At 35.0% G+C, this 21,206-nt stretch overlaps 1 protein-coding gene across 1 annotated transcript in view; it reads left to right on the top strand.

Annotated features, from left to right (window-relative positions):
* LOC115222567 (protein cramped-like) overlaps positions 1–21,206 on the top strand; it is a 33,078-nt gene that overhangs the window by 885 nt on the left and 10,987 nt on the right. Inside the window, exons 2-12 of the mRNA XM_029792843.2 lie at positions 468–898; positions 6,186–6,283; positions 7,529–7,682; positions 8,564–8,635; positions 9,357–9,405; positions 11,939–12,024; positions 14,254–14,456; positions 15,657–15,807; positions 17,475–18,196; positions 18,506–18,727; positions 20,019–20,111. Coding sequence (XP_029648703.1) covers positions 468–898; positions 6,186–6,283; positions 7,529–7,682; positions 8,564–8,635; positions 9,357–9,405; positions 11,939–12,024; positions 14,254–14,456; positions 15,657–15,807; positions 17,475–18,196; positions 18,506–18,727; positions 20,019–20,111 — 2,281 coding nt within the window. The remainder of the gene's footprint in view (positions 1–467; positions 899–6,185; positions 6,284–7,528; positions 7,683–8,563; positions 8,636–9,356; positions 9,406–11,938; positions 12,025–14,253; positions 14,457–15,656; positions 15,808–17,474; positions 18,197–18,505; positions 18,728–20,018; positions 20,112–21,206) is intronic.

The raw sequence follows: 21,206 nt of genomic DNA, 5'->3' as shown, positions 1-21,206 counted from the left end.
TTTTACTCCCAGTCATCCTAGTAATAGATTATTGAAACTAACTGGTTGCTTTTATTTGAAATATTTCGTCAATATCGAATATTTCCGTGTGTGTGGAAAATGCGTTGGAATGGCTACAAATTCATTTGTTTATGTCATTTCGTTAATGGTTTTCTCTCCGAGATTAACTTCTTCCGTGTTTCTTTTTAGCGAATGTGTAAACCTGAAGTCCTTAGTTTTGTGTAAGAGTAATTTAAGTTGATTTTGATTTATTTCTGATGATAAATAAAATGTGAAAACGAAATGCATTGAAAGAAAATTGCGGGCAGCCATTTTGAATAAGAATCTTTGTAGTTTCGATGCATGTGTCTCTGCGAGTATTTGTTTCGCTTTAGACAATTTACCCAACAATTAACACAGTCGTAAACTTTTCAATTTATTTTTTATTTATTCTTCTATTTAAACAAACCAAAAAAAAATAACAACAGGGTTTCAATTGACGGCGAAAAAGGAACGGTTAAAGGGGCGACAAATTGCAATGAAGGTTATCACCACCACACAACACCTGGATCTAACAACACCGCAACAGCCCTGAACACCAATGTCGGTAGCGTGTCCGCGAGTGACAAACGTCCGACGAAACTTTCCAAATCGGACCAACATCATCATCAGACACAGATCGCAGACGATGGAACAGGCGGGTCCGCTGGCGAGAGCCTGGCCTCGGCGGCTGGTGGCGGCGGCGGCGGAGCAGGCCATAATTGCACCACGACCACCACGTCCACCACTTCTTCTTCGACCAGCAGCATTTCTACTGCAAGCAACAACGGCATCATTGCATTTACCTTCACCAGAACTAGGGGAATCAAAAGACCGAAAAGAGAGCAGAGGCCTCCCGGGTCTCCAGCCAAGAAAGTTGGTAAGTATTTCGAAGTTGATGGATGTTGCTGTGCGCCTATTATTTGTCTGATTAGTCTTCCAATCTAACTATGCGAAGTATGTATAAAGGTATATTTGCGTTATACAGACACATACAACACGTGTATGTGTGTGTATAATATATATATATTATATATGTGTGTGTGCATGTATGTATATAATTAAATATATATGTGGATGCAGCATGGCTGAATGGTTAAGAAGTTTTCTTCGGAATCACTAAGTTCAGGTTTCGATCCCACTGCTTAGTAGTCTTGATCAATTGTTAGTTACTATATAGGCTTCGGGTCGACCCAAGTATTTAACGTGAGCGAATTTGCACAGACACAAACAAGCCGGTGGTAAAAAACCCGTCGGATATAAAGTGTACCTGTGTACAGCCTCTGCCATACAAACTATAAATCACTATAAATCTGCTTGTTGATTATTACGTCAAGAGAACACGTGTCTGTGGGGTATTCAGCCAGTTTACGTATTAAATTCAACGAGCATGTTGTTCAGTTTATAGTTGGCCGAACAATCCGGAAAACTCGCCGAAACCGGTATCCGGTTCTTTTAACCAACATCTATGTTTATGTAGAAACTGATAGATTCAATAATTCAAAAAAATCCGTCCCAAGTCTTCTGAGAAATATAGTTTTATTTTCGATGTTTAATAATTATTTGTTTTTTACAACTGAAAACTCGATAATAATACACGTGTCTATATGTTATTGAGATTTTAGTTATTTTTCTTGGGTCAATCCACCCGATACAAAACGTGGAGACACCCTCTTAAAACATAAAAATGTATTATTCAGCGCTCGCTCTTATTGTTCAAACAGATTAACTCTGTCCGAACAGATTTATGATCCAAGACATTCCAGCTGTGATCAGCTGTTGTTTTGTTTTTTTTTCCCGTAATTATTCTCCTGTAGTAATGTATAAAACTACATTATTTAGGAGGTCCTTTATTATTATTTTTTTATCTTTAAGCGGTAGAGTATGATTTGGGTGGATATTTGGCTGCTATTTCTGCCAACTCAAATGACCGTGTAGAGACTATCTTGGATCTTTTTGATTATTCTTACTTAGCGGTCGCTCAATCTGCTAGAAATAGCAGCCAAATATCTATCAATGTCTTCATAATTTTTTTTTTTTTTAATTAACACGTTGGATAATGCTGTGCTTGTTATTACACTAAGACTAGTTGGGATACCTTTGATTATAGGTCTGTTCGATCAGTACTGATGTTGGGTAGTAGGCGAAAGTAAATACGTACACCCGGTGTTTGGGGTTAGGGTTTTTGTTACGTATTCTCTACCTCAGCCGGTAGTAAACTTCTATTATGATAACAACAGCAGCAACAGGTGTTAAAGAATGCTTAGTATCTTTTATTTTGGTTGAATTAATTTGTTAGCAGAATCATTGGTGTCAAAAAATGCTTAGCAGCATTTCTTCTGGTTTTATGTTCTGAGTTCAAATTCTGCCGAGGTCGACTTTGCCTTTCATCCTTTCGAGGTCGATAAAATAAGCACCAATCGAGCACTGGTGGATCAATGTAATCGACTTCTCCCCTCAGAATTTGTAAAATTAGTAAGAACTATTTATGAAAAGTAGGGTGGTGCATGGCTAGAATCACCAGAGCATCAGACAAAATACCTTGTGGTATTTCTTCCATCTCTTTACACTCTGAAGTCTAGCTGAGATTGACTTTGCCTGTCATGCCACCATGGTTAATGAAATAAGGTACTAGTCGAGTACTGTTGTTAATGGTACTGACTAACTTCCTCTCCTGGCATTGTACAATTATTTATTACTAGAATTATACACTTATTTTTTTATAAAAAAGTAAAGATAAATTCTGAACTGTTTTAATAACAATCACCACCTGATATATTTGGTTCAGCCAAAATTCGAGTGACTTCAATGCTAAAATAAAGCACCGATTTAACTTATCTTTATATAAGTTGTTGTTTTTTTTTTCATTATCTTTTCATGTTTTTAAGTAAGTCTGACAGTTCCAATCAAAGACTTTTTCAGAGTTCAATATAGTGAAAAAAAAAAAACGAAAAACAAGAAAGAAATTTACTTTGTTATTGCAAATGTATTGTGACATGCATATACAACATAAACACCAGATTCCCCTCTACAAGTCCTGGTGTGGCTGTGTGATAAGAAATTTGTTTCCCATCCTCATGGTTGCAACTCAATCCCACTGCATGGTACCTTGGCCAAGTGTCTTCAATTATATCTCCAGGCTGTCCTAAACCTTGTGAGTAGCTTTGGTAGACAGGAACCAAAAGAAACCCCAAATATATATATGTGTGTGTGTATATATATATATATATATATATATATATATATATGTGTGTGTGTGTTGAGTGTGTGCATTTATGATAGTCTTCTTGTCTTGACACAATAGTAATGAGTGTCACTGTCATAAAAGCAGTGCCATTCATTTCCAGTATTTTGTGGGAACTGATGAGGGTTGGTGACAGGAAGTGCATGCAGCTGTAGAAAATCTGCTTCAATAAATTCCATCCAACCCATGTAAGCATGGAAAAGTGGATGTTAAAATAATGGTGGTGGTGATGATGATGATTGATTTGGAAAGTAATAGTTTTTGATGTATGGTGGTTGTTGTTGTTATATTGAAAACAACTGAGAAAGTTAATATTTATTACAAATTTACCTGTGAATCTTTTGGACTGTCTAGCAGCACCTTTTAGTGATTGACATCTGAACTTGTCTCATACCAACTCATTTAACCCTTTAGTGTTTAAACCGGCTGTATCCAGCCTAAATAGTCTACTCATTTTATGCTCAAACTGGCCAGAACCAGCATCTCACACCTACCCTGCAATGTCATTCTAAAAATAAACAATTACATCTTTCAAATCTTGAAGCTACAAGATAATACCAGGTTAATTTTTTTAAATGTAAATGAATAAGGATTACTTCTGACATATTAGTTTGAACACTAAAGGGTTAAGACAGCCTCTAGTTCTATCACATAGAATTTCCTGTTTGTATATTGATATTTTGTATTTGAACTGATGCTAGCATTTTCCATGGAAAATGGATATTAAATGATGAGGATTTACAATAAACCCTTCCATCTTAATTTTATGAAAGAACCCTTTAAGTTATTTTACAAACACCAGATTGTTAAATAAGCAAGAGTTATTTTAATTTTATTAAAGTTTCCAAATTATTTTCAAAATTAATAATCAGTGTATTTCATTAGAAATATAGTCATAAAAAAGATTAGTAAAAAAAAAAAAAAAAAGGGTTGCTTATTTTTAATTCTATAATTCTCAGATTGCACTACTATCTATATTCTGTGAGAAAAATATCCATTTTATTTTCCATGCCAGCACTGATTTAGACATTCTCCACAGAATGACATAGCACCGCTTCTCTTGATCATGTATTAACTTCACTGTGATACCCAACTTTCTGAAATCTCCAAAACAATTTTCTTTTATATACAAAGTTTTAGAAAGTTACTATTTATTGCTTCTATCAGTGTCTACTTGTTCTTTCTTTGTCATGGGTATTTTCTAGAGTTAGCGTACAACACTTTTCCATCCAGGAGGGATTGCCCTTTCATATATAGCGAAACTGTCAGCTGCTTTTGTTGTTTACACCAGCTGATACTTTTAATGACTCACCACTTCCTCAACGTGCATACTTTTCATCATCATGATAGTTAATTTTGCATATCAATCTATCACCAATTTCATTAACTACTTCGTTAATTAATAAGTCTCAGAAATATATACAAACAGTGCTAAATTAATCTTAGAATCAACGAGTGAAAGTTTTAATTGAATTTCACTGCCAGTTATCAAAAATCAGATTGAACTAGTATCTCTCCTTTTTTACCTGACATCTCTGCAACATTTAAGCACAAGAATCTTTTTATGTAAAGATTTGTTTCTTCCCTGCAAAACAAGAACAAGTCATAACATGAATGGCCATTGTGAAAATGTCTGTGACTACAAAGTATTCTTACTTTAATCAGATAGCAAGCTGCAACATGAATGGGCATCGTGAATATATATATATGACCAGTATTTAGGACATATCTTTGATTAAATGTGTTTTGGTTCATAAAATATTTTTCCACAATTTGTTTGATCTCTTAATCCCTGTGCCACTAAAGTGACATATGTATGTTGTTTGTATTTGCATCTGATAAAAGACTGTTTATCTTGGAAAGTGAACTTTTGTAGTGCTAGTTGTTTGTTTGTTTGTTTATGTCTACTTTTTCACGTCTGCATGAGTTGGATAAAAGCATCTTTAGAAAATCTGGCACTCCGTCAGTTACGGTGATGAGGGTTCCAGTTAATTTGATCAATGGAACAGCTTGCTCATGAAACTAAAATGTAAGTGGCTGAGTATACTTATAACCTAGTTCTCAGGGAAATTGAGTGACACAGAATGTTACAAGGCTGGCCCTTTGAATTACAGGTACAACTCATTTTTGTCAGCCAGCTGAGTGGACAGGTGTAATATATAATAAAGCTTCTTGCTCAAGGACATAACGCACTGTCAGGTATCAAACTCCTCATCTTACAATCTTCAGCTGAAAACCATAGCCACTTAGCCACCTACCTTCACCAAAGGCATCTTATTGGCATTATTTTACAAGTTGTTACCTTCCTTATTTGTTTTACATACTAAATGTATTTTCTAATTTTTTCATACTTTATCTGTGGGCCCTTAAGTTTTTAACCCAGAATATCTTGCCCAAATATTCTACCTTGTTTTATGTTCAGGGTAGCCAGATCCAGCCTCTTGCTCTGGTCATATCTAGCCAAAATATTCTCCTTGTTTAATGATAAAAACTGGCCAGATCTGACTCCTCACACCTACCCTACAATGTCATTCTAAAGCTAAACAATCATCACACCATTGAAATCTCAAAGCTTTGAGACAATGCATGATTAATTCAGAACATTGTGAATAAATGAACATTACATTTGACAGAATAATCTGAATGTTGTGAAGGGTTAAGATACAGATGAGGAGTACCATACCTCTGACAGAGCTTTCTTACAATCTGCTTAACTTTCATCTTTTCCATGACTATACTTCTAAGAAGCAAACTACCTGTTGTATATTCTTCCATTGAATTTTGATGCAGTGAAGCTAATTCTAGGGGTTGGAGGAAATTTTAATGCTACATTTTTATTTATATATGTTAAAATGTTTTCTAATGTTTTTTTTTTTAATTTATGAGATAGTATTTATTCAACATATTGCATGTTAAATTTCAGCTAAAGAAGTCAAAACTGCTACACCAGAAGCTAAGAAAAGGCAATGGGAATTATGGACAGTTGATGAAAAGAGTACATTTTTCCAAGCTTTAAATGAGGTAACTTTTTTTGTTTGCATTTATGTAAGAAATCTAAACTAATACACTTGACCCATCCTTGTAAATTTGTCCCAACACATTTTTACCTCTTCTCTCTCTCATCTCCTCCCTTTTTTTTTCAGAACCAAGTTGGTCATGTATCTCCTCTACAGTAGGACACCTATTTCTATCCCTTTATTCATACTCTAAACCTCTCCTCACCAGGTACATAACTACTTAGTTGAGGGGGAGACTTTGTCTTGCTAGTGTTACGGGTGACCTCATTGGTGCTGGTGCCACATAGAAAAGCACACAGTACACATTATGTAAAGTGTTAGGAAGGGCATTCCAACTGTAGAAACCATGCCAAAGCAGACAGTAGAATTTGACGCAGTCCTCTGGTTTTCCAGTTCTTGTCAAACTGTTCAACACATGCCAGCATGGAAGGCAGATGTTAAATGATGAGGGTGATGATGAGGATAACAAACCAACAACAAAAATCACTAGCTTCATCTGTTGCTGTTTTTGTGCTAGATAATGTAAATCTTTGGAAATGAGTGACAAGATACTGTTGAGATCTATCCAATTCATGCCAAATGAAAAATCATCATCATCATCACTTAACGTCTGTTTTTCCATGCTGGCAGGGGTTGGACAGTTTGGCTAGATTGTTAGCATGCGGGACAAAATGCTTGTAGCATTTCTTCCAACTTAGCATTGAGTTCAGAATTCTGCTGGAGGGTAGAGTGGCACATATTCTATGAACCTCTTTCCCAGAATTTCATGCTTTGTGCCTATTGTAGAAAGAAATATGAGAATATACCTCACTATTCACCCCCAAAATAGGGATAATGTACTTTTGTATCACTGCATTTGAATGTTTCGATTTAAATCTTTTAATCATATTCATACATGATTCTATTGCAGAGAATTTTTCCAAATTGTTGATTGTTTTTTTTTTAATATCCATCCACAAACTAATTTTGTCATCTATTTTTATTTAAATAAAATCTCAATCTTTTACCATAAGTAACACAATACGTTCCACTGACAATAGATAAAACAAAATACACAGAGTGAGTCATGGACCAACAGTTTCCTGTGTTGGCAGTTATCAAACTTTGGTAAGTGCTAACACACAAAACTCTTGGTTCTAGACTCACTCTGTGCTTCTGCTTAAATATTAATGAAATACAATATTTTTTTCATTTCTTTTTCTATTAAGTTGTTTTTTGTTTCTAATGAAAATAATCATTTTGATTTCAGTGTGGCAGAGACTTTGATGCTATACAGAATAATTTTGCTCAAAAATACAAGAAAAAAGGTGCTCTAGCTATGATGATTAAAAACAAAGAGCAAGTCCGCCATTTTTATTATAGAACTTGGAATAAAATTTCTAAATATATTGAAATGAAAGACGGTGAGTTATTTCTTTGATTTAAACAAGTAAAAAAACACCCTCAAATACTATGTCATTTGTATGTCTTTTTTTCTTTCATCTTATATCATTTTTAAAAAGCATCCTTGCGGGTGCCACATACCAAGCGCCGGTGCCACATAGAAAGCACACATGCTGGTGCCACATAAGAAGCGCCAATGCCACATAAAAAGGTACCCATGCTTGTGCCACACAAGAAGCGCCGATGCCACATAAAAAGCACCTGTATCAGTGCAATGTAAAAAGCACTCAGTGTAAAGAAATTAGTGTTAGAAAGGGCATTCATTCTGTTTCATATATCTTTTATGTTTGCATTCACATCAGAATCTTCATCTTTTAACATCCGTCTTTCATGCTTGCATCTGTAGAGTGTCGTGCTCATCTTCATTTAGTTTAAAATGTATTAATGTGTTTCATGTAAACCCATAGATTAATTTCTCCCAAAATGAAAAAAATCAATTTTTTGGCACGTAAAAGCACCATCCGTTCGTGTCCGTTGCCAGCCTCGCCTGGCTCCCGTGCCGGTGACACGTAGCACCATCCGTTCGTGGCCGTTGCCAGCCTTGCCTGGCCCCCATGCCGGTGGCACGTAAAAGCACCATCCGTTCGTGGCCGTTTGCCAGCTCCGTCTGGCACCTGTGCGGGTGGCACGTAAAAAGCACCCACTACACTCACAGAGTGGTTGGCGTTAGGAAGGGCATCCAGCCGTAGAAACACTGCCAGATAAGACTGGGCCTGATGCAGCCTTCTGGCTCCACAGACCCCAGTTGAACCGTCCAACCCATGCTAGCATGGAAAGCGGACGCTAAATGATGATGATGATGATGATGAATTAAATGGAATTTTTAAATATTATTCTTCAGGTATCAAAAAACATGCTCTTGAAGTTTATGGTTTAATACATTATGGCGAAATGCGAAAAAGGCTTGGAGGGAGTAAGTATACTTTTTAAAGTATTTTTTTCATGATTTAGTCAAGGAGAAGGTGGACAGCACTCATCACTTTTTTTTTTAGGGGTAGGGGTGGGAAGGTGTGCTCCAAAACAGATGGGAGAAAATTATCCTTAATTGGGAACTTGGCTCAAAAGCTTGTGACACAGAATAGACTCTGCTAAAGGTGCTCAAGAGCTCAGGTGGTGGGATTAAACCGAGTCACACATTGAATCTACCTCCCAAAGCAAAAGCTGTTCTTTCAGTGTGCTTCCATGCAGTTTCTAACTGTGACATTGCATTTATGAAGCTTCAGCCTTATTGCTACACCTCTCAATTGTCTTCAACCATTAGCTATGTCTGTGGTAGGTGGGATAATGTACTTAATATAATCATTAAGTGCATTAAAATGTCTGGTAAGTTGGGTAATGCTTCACCTGTCAACAAAAGAATTTAGAAACACACTTGTTACATACCAAAGCACAATTCAAAGATGATGAAAGACAAGGATGACTTCAACAGGATTTGAACTTGGAGCACAGAGGGTTAGAATAAATACTGCAAGGCATTCTGTCCAATGCTCTAAAGACTCCACTAATTCACTCGACATAATTTGAAGAATAACGATGAAAATATATTAAAAAATTAGATTTAAATTAGAATATCTACTGTAAAGGTTGGTAATATTTCATATTTGATTATTATAGTTCTCTGTTTTTATTTACAGTGAGAGCTGATAAAAATCTACACAAATTAAATGAATTCATTCAAGAAGGGTAAGATGTCATTTTCCTTTGTAATTAAATTGGCTTTAACTGCCTCTCTGACTTCAGCCTCTGTGAGGTTAGTCTTTGCCTCTAGATGCACGTCATGCCCACCAGAAGATTATATTATGACTGGATTTAAGAGATCAACAAAGTATTCTCTCTACTTCCTCAGAATGCTCTTCTCTGTACAGAGAAGAGCCCCAGCAGAGTTCTTAATCACAGTTATAGATGAGGGCTTCTTCTTACAAAGTTGGGAAAGGGATTTTGCCAGAATCCTTTATTGGCCAGTCTTAAGTCAGAGTCCACTTTAAATCCAGAGTCCTACCATGACTTAGCTTTGGATGTTGTTACTGTCTCTGCTGCAACTTTTCATGCCTCGTTATACTACATATGCAAAAGTGGAGACTTGTTTTCAAGCCGTGCTTTGAACTGAAAGCTGGAATTGCAGGTGTTGGTACAGTAAAGCTCCAGCTCCAGCATTCAGTCCTCAGAAGAGGAGAGATTATGTGTAAATGCCAAACTTGCTGTCTTTGGTTTTTGTCTCTGCTCACCTATGATCTTCAGTTTTGGGGTAATCACTGAAAGAGTTCAGTTGCAAATACAGGCATCAAAACGGGGTTCATCCATAGGATCTCTGGAGTAATATTACTTGTCAGGGTGCTTAGCTCAGAGATCAAGGAGCCTTTTCCAGGGTGAGCTGCTACTTTTCTGCATTAAGAGGTCACAGCTCAGGTATTATGGACATATGATTAGAATGCTGCAGGAAAGTAGTGCAAGACAGATTCTTGAAGCTGAGCCAACTGGCAGGAGATCTAGAGGTAGACCAAGAATGCGATGATTGGATAATATCCGTTGATTCTGATTACTGATATCATACATTTTTTGAGTAATATACGATGATTCTGCTTTGCACACTACACCTTATTTTGTACCAGATGTAGTGCTAGAAGTGCTTATTAAAATCTCATATAGCTCATGCAGTTGTATATATTTGTACGTTGTTGTCATAATTTCCTATCTTCACTTCTGCAATATTTTATATTTTTTTGTATTCATTCATAAAGACAGTATACTTTCATTTAGTTCTTTGAGACCTTGGTTCTGACCTCTCTTGTTTTAAAGTGTTCATATTTAGATTAAAACCTTCCATTCATAGTTTTTAAGATCTTTTAAAATATGCTCCAAATGATAATGATAATTTCCTAAACTGCAACAAAATTCTTGATTATTTAAGAAAAAAATTAAAACCCATGAACAAGGCATTTCAAAAAGAATATTGTCATGAAAGTGTTAGATATATTTTTTATATTTAATAACATATTTTAGAAAAACCTTTTCCTTTTCTGTTCTATGTTTCCTGCATTAATTGGTTGTAAAATGAAGACACAGAACACCTGAAGCAACTTAATAAATGACCGTTTCAAAAGAATTAAATACATAAGTTAGATACATAGTTCTTTATTTTAGTAATTAAAACATTGTTTAAATATAAATTGAAGTGAATATAACAAATGATTGCATTGATCCATTAGCATTCAGATTACTCTGTCTTATGTATTCACATTGTTTTGAATTAACCATGCATTATCTCATAGCTTCAAGATTTCGATGATGTGCTTCTTTAATTCTTAGAATGACATTGTAAGGTAGGTGTGAAAGGCCAGATCTGGCTGGTTTTAATGTAAAACATGTAGAATATTTGGGCTGGATATGGCCAGTTTAAATGCTAAAGGGTTAAATGAAATAAAAATTATATTGTAAAAGATTAAAAAACTTATCCCCACAAAATTTATTAAAGAATCAGCTTCTATGAAATTAGGATTAAATATAAGAAAATCCAAATCTAAAATTACTAGCATGTTTTTGTTAGAAACAGTTTCTTGTACTAAATCCTCCTTCAGAGAAATCCTTAAATCTCATTTGATTATTTTGAAATTGAAAACTTTAAATCATTATATTTTCAGTCAGTTGAGTCAGTACCTTTTTAACCCATTAATTACTCCTGGCACCATCTTTGACTTTGCCGTCTTATACAAACATGTTAATAAGGAAGCCGCTGTGTAATTGTTCAAGCAACTTAAAATAAGTCAAATTTCCTTCAAATCACACTGTACGGTTTAACCTTTTAGCATTCAGATTTCTCTGTTGAATATAATGCTTATTTATTCACATTGATTTTAATTAGTTATGCATTACCATGTAGCTTTACGATTTCAGCGATGTAATTGGTTATTTTTAGAATAATATTGGAAGGTAAGTATTAGAGACTAGATCTGGTCAGTTTGAATTTATCTCAATATGTTGGCCAATATGGCTGGTTTAAATGCTAAAGATTTTAAAGATTGGTCAGTGTAGTCAGTGCCAATTTATAAAATGACAGGATCGTCAGAGATGTTATGTCCCCGATCATATATCAGAACTGACTTAGGGCTAAACACAAACAATAAAAGGAAGGTAAATTATGATCATAAAATATACTTCAAAGCAATGTACTTAAATATACAATGTTTATGTTATATTTTGTTATTCATTCTAATTTTAGATCTACATTGATAAAAATTCGAAGGAAAAGCTTCAGAATTCGAACACCATATTGTAATGCATTAAAGAAAATCAACAATGTTGAAGGTAAATAAAAACAGTAAAAATTTATATACATGCTAGCTTAGAACTCATATAACTAAATACTGTGAAACTCTACATTTAATACACTTTTTTTTTTCACAAAAATCAAGCTTAAAATTAGAGCTGCTTATAATGTAAAGCAGTGGGCTGCAAAGTTTTTCCCCAATGCAATAAAGCTTCGTTATGTAATAATTGCATGAAATGAAATATTAAGGTGGCAGGCATAGCTGTGTGATAGAGAAGTTTGCTTCCCAACCACATTGTTTCTGGTTCATTCTCACTGCATGGCACCTTGGCCAAGTGTCCTCCGCCAAAGTCACATGCCAACCAAAATCTTTGTGTACAGATTTAGTAGTCAGAAACTGAAAGAGGTTTTGTGTCCCAAAAAATTTATACAAAGGCCATTTGTGTGAAGTCTGGTGGATGCAGAAAGGCTTCTACCGAAACTCTACTTTCAATGCACCTGTTTGGCAAAACCTTAAAATAGGCCCCTTTAATGACAAACCACACTATATTGTAACTCCTGGTAAGTTAACATGATGTTCCTCTGAATGTGCAGATTATCAGTCCCTAGTATCTACAATTGTGATGGTTAATTGAACCATTCAATTTAAATGTAACCTCACCACTCCAAACACTCCTGATTGGAAAATGTGTATCTTGCCAAATACCATTCACTAAACTCTTTGGTTTTGAACCATCTTCATGGATTATTCTTGGAATGTAACTTTTCCAATGACATGGCTTGAAGATTTTAAAATTCCTATCTCACAACTTGCTTGCCAAACAGGTTTTCTTGAACTCTAGCAATACACTTCTTGTAACTTTTCTTGCTTTGTGAGCCTCCTTGATGCATGCCGTGTGTAGTCTTCCAGATCATTTCTTGAGGATGTTCTGGACTTCTACCTGCTTCAAGCTTATCTCTAAATCAAGTGAGAGTAAGTTACGGAGGTAGATCTGTTTAAAACCCCCCTCCTTAACTGGCTTTGCACATTGACTGCATTTTCAGATATCCAGTAGTACATAATGATAAATTTTTCTTTGTTAGTCTGGCTTCCTTCATTATTTCTAATGAGTTAAATTTAAAAAGAAATTTAATTAAAAGTGAGTCATCAGCTGCTAAAGTATGTATACATATTCTTTGGGACACCCTGTTCCATCATCACCATCATTGTTTAACATTCATGGCATGAGTTGGACAATTTCACAGGATCTGATTGGCCCAGGGATTGCATCATGCTCCAGTGTCTGCTTTGACATGGTTTCTACAACTGGATGCCTTTCCTGACAACAACCACTTGATACTGTTGAGTATGCTGCATGCCCTGCGTAATGATACAACTTTGGTAGTTGTAAACGAGTGTCACTGTCAGACAAGCAGTGTCATTCATTTCCAGTCATCTGTGAAAACATGTCTGGTCTTAAGGAAATTTTACCTTACTTGGAAATAGATGAGGGTTGGCAACAGGAAGAGCATCCAGCCATAGAAAATCTGGCTCAGCAAATTCCATTAATGTAAGCAGCAAAAAGTGGTGATGCTGTTGAATGATAGTAGATTATTTACTCTTGTGTTTAAACACCACTGTATGTTATATATAGTATTTTTAAGACAATTTAGGCCTATATATTGAGATGCATGTTATACATAGTAACTTTTTAGCTACATCTCTTCATTCATTGGCATTTTGGGATGTTATGTTTGCAACTGCTCATTACACCAAGGAAACTGAATTCAAATTTAAAATAAAATTTTTTTTAAAGACAATTCTAACTAACTAAAGTTATAATTCAACATAAAATCCAACCTTAATATGTATATATATATATACACACACACACACACACATGCACGCACACAAACACACACACAACGTTATTAGTGAAAGAGCTTTTTCTAGTTTCATTAGTCAGCAAATGTCTGAAGAAACAATAATCTTTTTCAAGTTTCGAGTAGTTGAGTAAGATAATAGTATTTTTGTTGAAGGTTTTTGGGAGGAAAGTATTTTCTAATTAGGGTCAAGAAGATTTCCCCTTTAGAGATAATTACATTTATTTTTAAATTTTAATTACTTAACTTTGCTACTCAGCAATTCTGGTTGCTTAAAATATTTCCTTTGAAATATTTTGCCAATATCTATTTTTATTTTGGATAAATTGATAGTTTTATTCAAGCTTAAAAATTTATCCCCCTTTTCCTTTTTGCTTTTGTTAATGAATGTTTGTTTTACCTAGATCCAGTTGAAGATGAAGATTCCACGTGCCGTGTACCTGAAAGAGTTACTCTTGAACTAAATCCAAAAAACAACTCTGCATGGTTCCATGTTCAAGAAATGGCTCAAAATCCACGTTTACGGATGACTTTAAAATCTGATCAGCATTTATCAACTGTAATGTCATTTTTACAAAAGAAATGGAAACCACCACGACTCAAACTTGTATCCTTTTTTTTCCCCCCTATTTAAATTACCCTGCTTGTTTTTGTTGCATTTGTAATTACTGTAAAAACCCATGTAATTTGCACACCTGTGTAATTTATGCAGGTAATTTTCAGGATAAAATTTGTTAACAAAAAGCTTCTACTCATATAAAATTCACACCTAAAAGTTTTCAGAATTGCCAATATAGCCAGGGGGAAAAGGTTTTCAATTTAGTTGTATTTAGCATACTTTCACTTACTTATGAATAGTTTTATTAAATTTTCATTAGATAAAAATAATTTCAGGTATCACATTGAAAGCTATTAAATTACAAAGTGGTTGTGTTGTTTATAATAAACTTTATTTTACATTTTGTTGCCCACATGAGATTATGTCCGATCTTTAGCATACTGCTGTATGTCTTCTCAACTCATGATCATAGGAAAAGAATTACTGGCAAAAACAAAGCCAATAAATACGCACATCAGCTTCGATGACACTTTACTCAACTGACTGTTCAGGCTGATTATGTAAACAGAATTCTTTTCCACCTATTCTTGTTAGAACCTTTGATACAGAGTATTGAAATTTTAATCCCTTATAAAATGTCAAGCAAACTTAAAAATTTGTTATTACCATTATTATCAGTAATGGGCAGAACTTATGAATCATTTAAAGATCTTATGGGCAGTATGGGCAGAACTTATGAATTGTTTACTGTGAAGGAGAAATTGAATACGTGCTCCATTGCAATAGGTAGAAACTCTAAGCTACGTAAAATATTGTCCACACTGTGTTTACCAGCATGAACATCAGACTTCAAAAACTAGTTAAGCATTTAGTAGTTTTAGTAAATTTATACAGAAAAACTAAGCATTATACTGTCCTGCATGAATAAAAGTCAACTTCATTATGTGTATTTAAGCCATTATTTTTTTCTGTAAAAACTTATGACATTAAATGAATCAACTTCTGGTACAAAAGATTGCGTTTTGTACATCTTTTTTCCACAAAAAAATTTCAAAACAAATTCTGGAAATTGTCTACTCATGTAATTTACGCACCCCTGCAAAAAAAAAATGCATCTATTACATGGGATTTTACGGTATTTGTAAAGAAATAAAATCCTTTCTTTAGGTTTTTCTCTTTCAATCATGGGACCTCAAATACTTTGCAGTGTTTTATATTTAGTGAAACATTTCCTTCACTCCTCACTAGAAAGAGAGTTTGAACTCATTTGATGAAAGTCAGAAGCAGCTTGTATTATACCCTCATAGGTCCAGTAAATGCTATCCAGTTTCTCTTCAAGCAATAGAAACAGCACCAAAGCCTGATCTGAAGCTCAGTAACTATTATACAAATATAAAAGGTACTTCTTACTTTTTAAATTAATTTCATTGAAGCTCTTTGTGTGTCACATTTGAATTACTATTGCTGTTGTCAGGTCAGCACTGATTTAGGTGGAACTATAGCCCTGAATATATTGACTCATTCAGACCATACTGTATATTATCAAATATGCCATTCCTTCTTTTTTAACACAGTAAGGTGTATTTGACGGAGATTTGGTTGTGTTTTCTAGCAAGTTGAGTCACCTTATAGGGGTTTGCTCATTGGCTCCAAAGATTTGCTCTGTTTTTATTTGGAATCATGAAAGTAAGTTACATGTTAAATAGTTAAACTTGTAAATTAATTAGCCAACACATTAGTCTCAACATGAGTGTTTAGCTTGCTAGAAATAGCAACCAAATCTCCCTCAACACTGCTTCATTTTCAAAACAGGAAGGTCACATTGAGTAATTTTGTCCAAGATATTCCAAGATGGGATGGTCACAGCTGTATTCCTTTAATCATATGTTAGCACAATCTGTGCTAACTTTGATCTAAACAACAACTAATAATCTGTGCTGGTGCCATGTAAAACGCACCCAGTACATTCTGTAAAGTGGTTGGCATTAAGAAGGGTATCCAGCTGCTGAAACTAAGCCGAAACAGACTATGTAACCTGGTGTGGCCTTACCATTCCCTGTCAAACCATCCAACCCATGCCAGCAAGGAAAAAGGACGTTAAATGTTGATAAGTATATTGCATTTGTATATGAGTAGTCAGATGACTCCTCTACAGCAAGGAACCTGTTTTGCTCCAGCCTTTTTCTCTCATACTTCATCTCTCTTTACTCTTCATCTCCTAGCATAGTTAGTCCTCTGGGGTTTGTAGCCTCGCAAGCTCTGTGGCAACCTCTATTGCTCGTAGCATGATAAAAACATGCAGTACTTGCCGTAAAGTGGTTGACATTGGGAAAGGCATCTGGCCATAGAAACCATGCCAACGTAGATACTGTGGCATGGTGCAGCCCTTTGGCTCTTTTGATCCTGTCAAAGTGTCCCATGCCAGTATGGAATTTGGACATTAAATGCTGTGGGTGTTATAGGTGTAGGCATTGCTATGTGGTAAGAAGCTTGCATCCCAACCACATGGTTCTGGGTTCAGTCTGACTGCATGGCACCTTGGGCAAGTGTCTTCTACTGTTGCCTCAAGTTGACCAAAGCCTTGTGAATGGACTTAGTGAACAGAAACTGAAAGAAGCCTTCTGTATATATATATATATATATATAGATAGATAGATAGATAGGTATATATCTGTGTGTGTGTCTCTTATGTCTGTTTGTCCCTTCATGTATTAAACAATTCCTTTTTTCACCAGAAAAGCTCAAGACTCACAGCTACAATATTAGACACTTGACCAAAGTAACATGAAGTGGTTTCCAACATGGAATCACACAATCATAAAGTGAAATTCTTAACTGCATGAGGTGTCATAGTATCAAAATTACAATTGTTGGTAATCAACTAAGACTCCTAAAGGCTGAGGCAGTGCTTTGCTAAGGTTGCAGTCCAGTGACTGAAACAGGTAGCATAATTAAGAGTAGAAGAATTATATTGGTTTAGGAACTATTTATTATTTTTCTAAGATTTATATTTAAAAAAATTGTTTACTTTATTTTATTAATTTTATTTATTTATTTATTTTGCAGCACATAAAGCCAGGATAATGCCAACAGTATCTACAAATAATGAAAATTCCTGCGATGCTGCTTTTGTACAGTCACCAAAATTATCCTCTGAAAATGCCAAAGATGATGGAATTCTTTCAGGTTCTTTCATAAAAGAATCTGATGGTCCAGTAACAGTTTCAGGAACAACAGATTTTGCTGATGTGAGTTCTGACAATGCAATGTTTCCCGATACTATGATGTCACACAGCAGCAGTAATGTTTCTGAAAATTCTAGTCAACCTGTGTTGAATTCTGCGGAAAACAAAACACTAGAAATGTCTCCACAAGTGTCTGAAAAAAATGATGAAAATAAATCTGCAGTAACATCTTGCAACACATCACACACCACAACAGTCACATCAAACAGTTCATCTGTAGCTCCTAATACAACAGACATTCGTACTTCTGAAGATTTAGAAAAAATAAAAATAAAGCTTCTTGAACAATCTAAAAAGGGATGGACAATGAAGGAAGCTGAGAACTTGACAGTTGCTCAGCTTTTTTTAATTTTTGGCAAAGATGAACCCATAAGACTTGAATATGATTGGTCAAAGACATCTCCCGATTCTAAAGATAAATTATATGAATCTTACTCTATCATCAATAGGCTGCGAAGACTTGTACATTTGGCAACAATGGAATTTACGGACTATGTTAAAGTTAAAGCACCAAAGTCAAATGAAAAACCAAAAAGTGGAAAGGTAGAATTTTTTTTATTTTATCATATTTCTTGAGAGTAATACATTGGCAGAATTGTTAGAACATCGGAAAAAGCACCTTGCAGTATTTTTTTCTGACCCTTTACACTCTGTGTTGAAATCCTGCCATGGTCGACTTTACCTTTTATCCCTCTGGGATAAGATTTCAATCCGTGGCATCAACTAACTACCTTACCTCAAAATTGTTGACCTTGTGCCTAAATTAGAAACAATTATTGCATTTCTCAAGAGTTCTGTATTTCTTAGGTTATTTTGGGTTAACATTTTTCAAGTATGTTTCTCACTTTTTAGGCTAACAGTGCTGGCTGCGAAGTTTGCGAAGCTTGTGGCAAACTATTGAATCCTTCGGATGCAAAAACTAATTCAAAGTTTGTGAACAAAAACATCAATAGGAACGCTTGTCTTCAAAATAATACCAAAAATGGTGCAATTTATAAGGAATCTTGTGGAAATTCTGAAAATGCTGTTAAACGTTCACATGACAAAAAAGAACAAAAAACAGAAGAGAAAAACGTATGTATTTGTGTATCTATAAATTTATTTAGCTGTAAACATAATGAATTCAACCTTAATTTCAGAGGTTAATGTTATGAATAAGAAAATCTTGAATAGAATATTATTGTTCACTGTCTTAATACTTTAACTGCCATAGTCTGTTAGTGCCACATATTTCCAGTCATACAGTATACTATTTAATTACAAGGAAATGTAATTTTTTTTACATTTTTACAATATTTCTTAATTAAACTTTAATATTTAACACTCGTTATTTAAATCTCCTCAAAACCATGTCAAAGATTTAGAATAAAATGTTTTCTCAAATTATGAAAATACATATGGCGATTGAGTGAAGTTTGTGATGAACCACTATTGGTAAATGTAGCGGTTAACATGCTAATTACAATTCTTCATTTATACCAAGTCCTTTCACTTGAAGACCAGGAGGTACTTCAGTGGCCCCAACAATTAACACGCTACAAAGCTTAGGTGAGGCATACAATGGAGTGTTGCTCTCACATCTGGAATGGTGTTGCAGCTGTTCACACAATCAATGTAGACTGCATCAACAAAATAGCTACCTGATTAACTGGCATAAAGTACTTATTGAACCACTCTAGCCTCCAGCCCACAGGCACACTATAACCCCTCTCTCTCTCTCTGTCTCCTTTTTCTACTAATTCTATAATGGTGTACTAAACTCTATACCCAGACTTCCCTTTTCAGAATATCGACACACCTGCCTAATCATATCTTTCCTGCAGGTATTGATTTTAAAAATTCCAAGAGGAATGTTAATGGCATCAATCTCATTGGTTTTGGAAAGCCTGCACAGGCCAGGGCAGCCACTTCTAACAGACACAAGTAAAAAAAAAAATAAATGAAATTCTGTATTTCAACAACTTGCTCGAAAATATTTCTTGTTGTAAATATCTACTCTACATTAGAAGTGGAAGACTGTAAGTTCCAGGAGATGGCTATTTTCAAAAGCAGAATCTTATAGAGACAGTAAATTACTAGTGGCAAGATAGTACACAATATTTAATTGATTGATCTACGTGTATTGGAATTCAAACCATTTTAATGTCAAATTTTAGGTGTCATGCCTCTGATGTTGATAAAATAAGTATTGATTAAACATATTTTAATTTGATTAACCTTTTACTTGTGGTTAATAATTTAAATTCAAATATTCTTTTTTTTTTTTAATATGTGAAATCCTTTTGTAAACTTTTCACAAGTTTTGCTCTCACACGATCTGATTGTTGTATATATTATAAAAACATATTTACAATTATTTTGGTAGGATGATTCTGAACGTGTTGATGGAGTTTTTCGAGTACCTGTGATACCAGGAAAAGGGCCACTGCCACAAACTTTTGTTACAAATGAATACATAGTAAGTTCACTTGATTCTGTTATGACTGTACTTTTAACATTTCAAATTAGTTCATTATCACTACCATTTAACATCCTTTTTCTATGCTGGCATGGGTTGGACAATATGACAGGATCCAGCAAGCCACAAGGCTGCACTAAGCTCCAGATTCTATTTTGGTATGGTTCCTACAGCCAGGTATTGTTTCAACAGCCAGGTATGGTTCTTACAGCCAGGTATGGTTCCTACAGCCTGGTATGGTTCATACAGCTTGGTATGGTTCTTACAGCCAGGTATGGTTCCTACAGCCAGGTATGGTTCTTACAGATGTCTTTCCTAATACTAGGTATGTTCCTACAGCCAAGTTTGGTTCCTACAAATGCCCTTCTTAATGCCAGCCACTTTACAGTGTGTACTGGGTGCTTTTTTTCTCATTTACTGGCACAAGTGAGGTTAGCAGATAACTTATAAGACAGGGAAAGAAAGAGGCCCCAACCTCCACCAAATAGGGGAAGTATTTGAGAAGTTTAGGTAGCCATATACGAGTTTGTTGAAAGTCTGGTATGATAGAGAGACAAACACAGGTATCTTGTTACAGAGATACATGGCTGAATTAGATAAAAGGAAGGTAGTGATAGAACATCAGAACAAACTCTCAAGGTACAAGGTGATCCTAAGAGAGGATATGAACAGTTGATCAGATGAAGTGGGTGTACTATGAGGGGGCTGTAATGCATGGTTAGAGATGGGGGTAGAGGTGAGTATAGAAGGCAATAAACAAGACTGATGGAAATACCAGTTCGGAGAGTTACGTTTTAATATTATAATCTACAAAATAGTTGTAGATTGGTAGAATGATAAAATTTAGCTGTATACATTTATGATCCAGGTTCAAATCTTATTTATTTCTCTCTGGATCAGTTACTTGTGTCACTCTAATTGATTATGTCTGTGGCCTACATTTGAGATGTTAGATATCAAATTATAAACTACAGGCAGGGGTGTGGCTGTGTGGTAAGAAGTTTGCTTCCCAAACATATGGTTCCGGGTTCAGTCCCCAGTCATACCAGCAGTGTCATTCATTTCCCATATTTCCAATATTCTGCAAGAACATGT

The sequence above is a fragment of the Octopus sinensis genome, linkage group LG20 (genome assembly GCF_006345805.1).
Source record: "Octopus sinensis linkage group LG20, ASM634580v1, whole genome shotgun sequence".
In the NCBI taxonomy this organism is placed as follows: Eukaryota; Metazoa; Mollusca; class Cephalopoda; order Octopoda; family Octopodidae; genus Octopus; species Octopus sinensis.
This window is presented reverse-complemented; position numbering and strand designations above follow the sequence as displayed.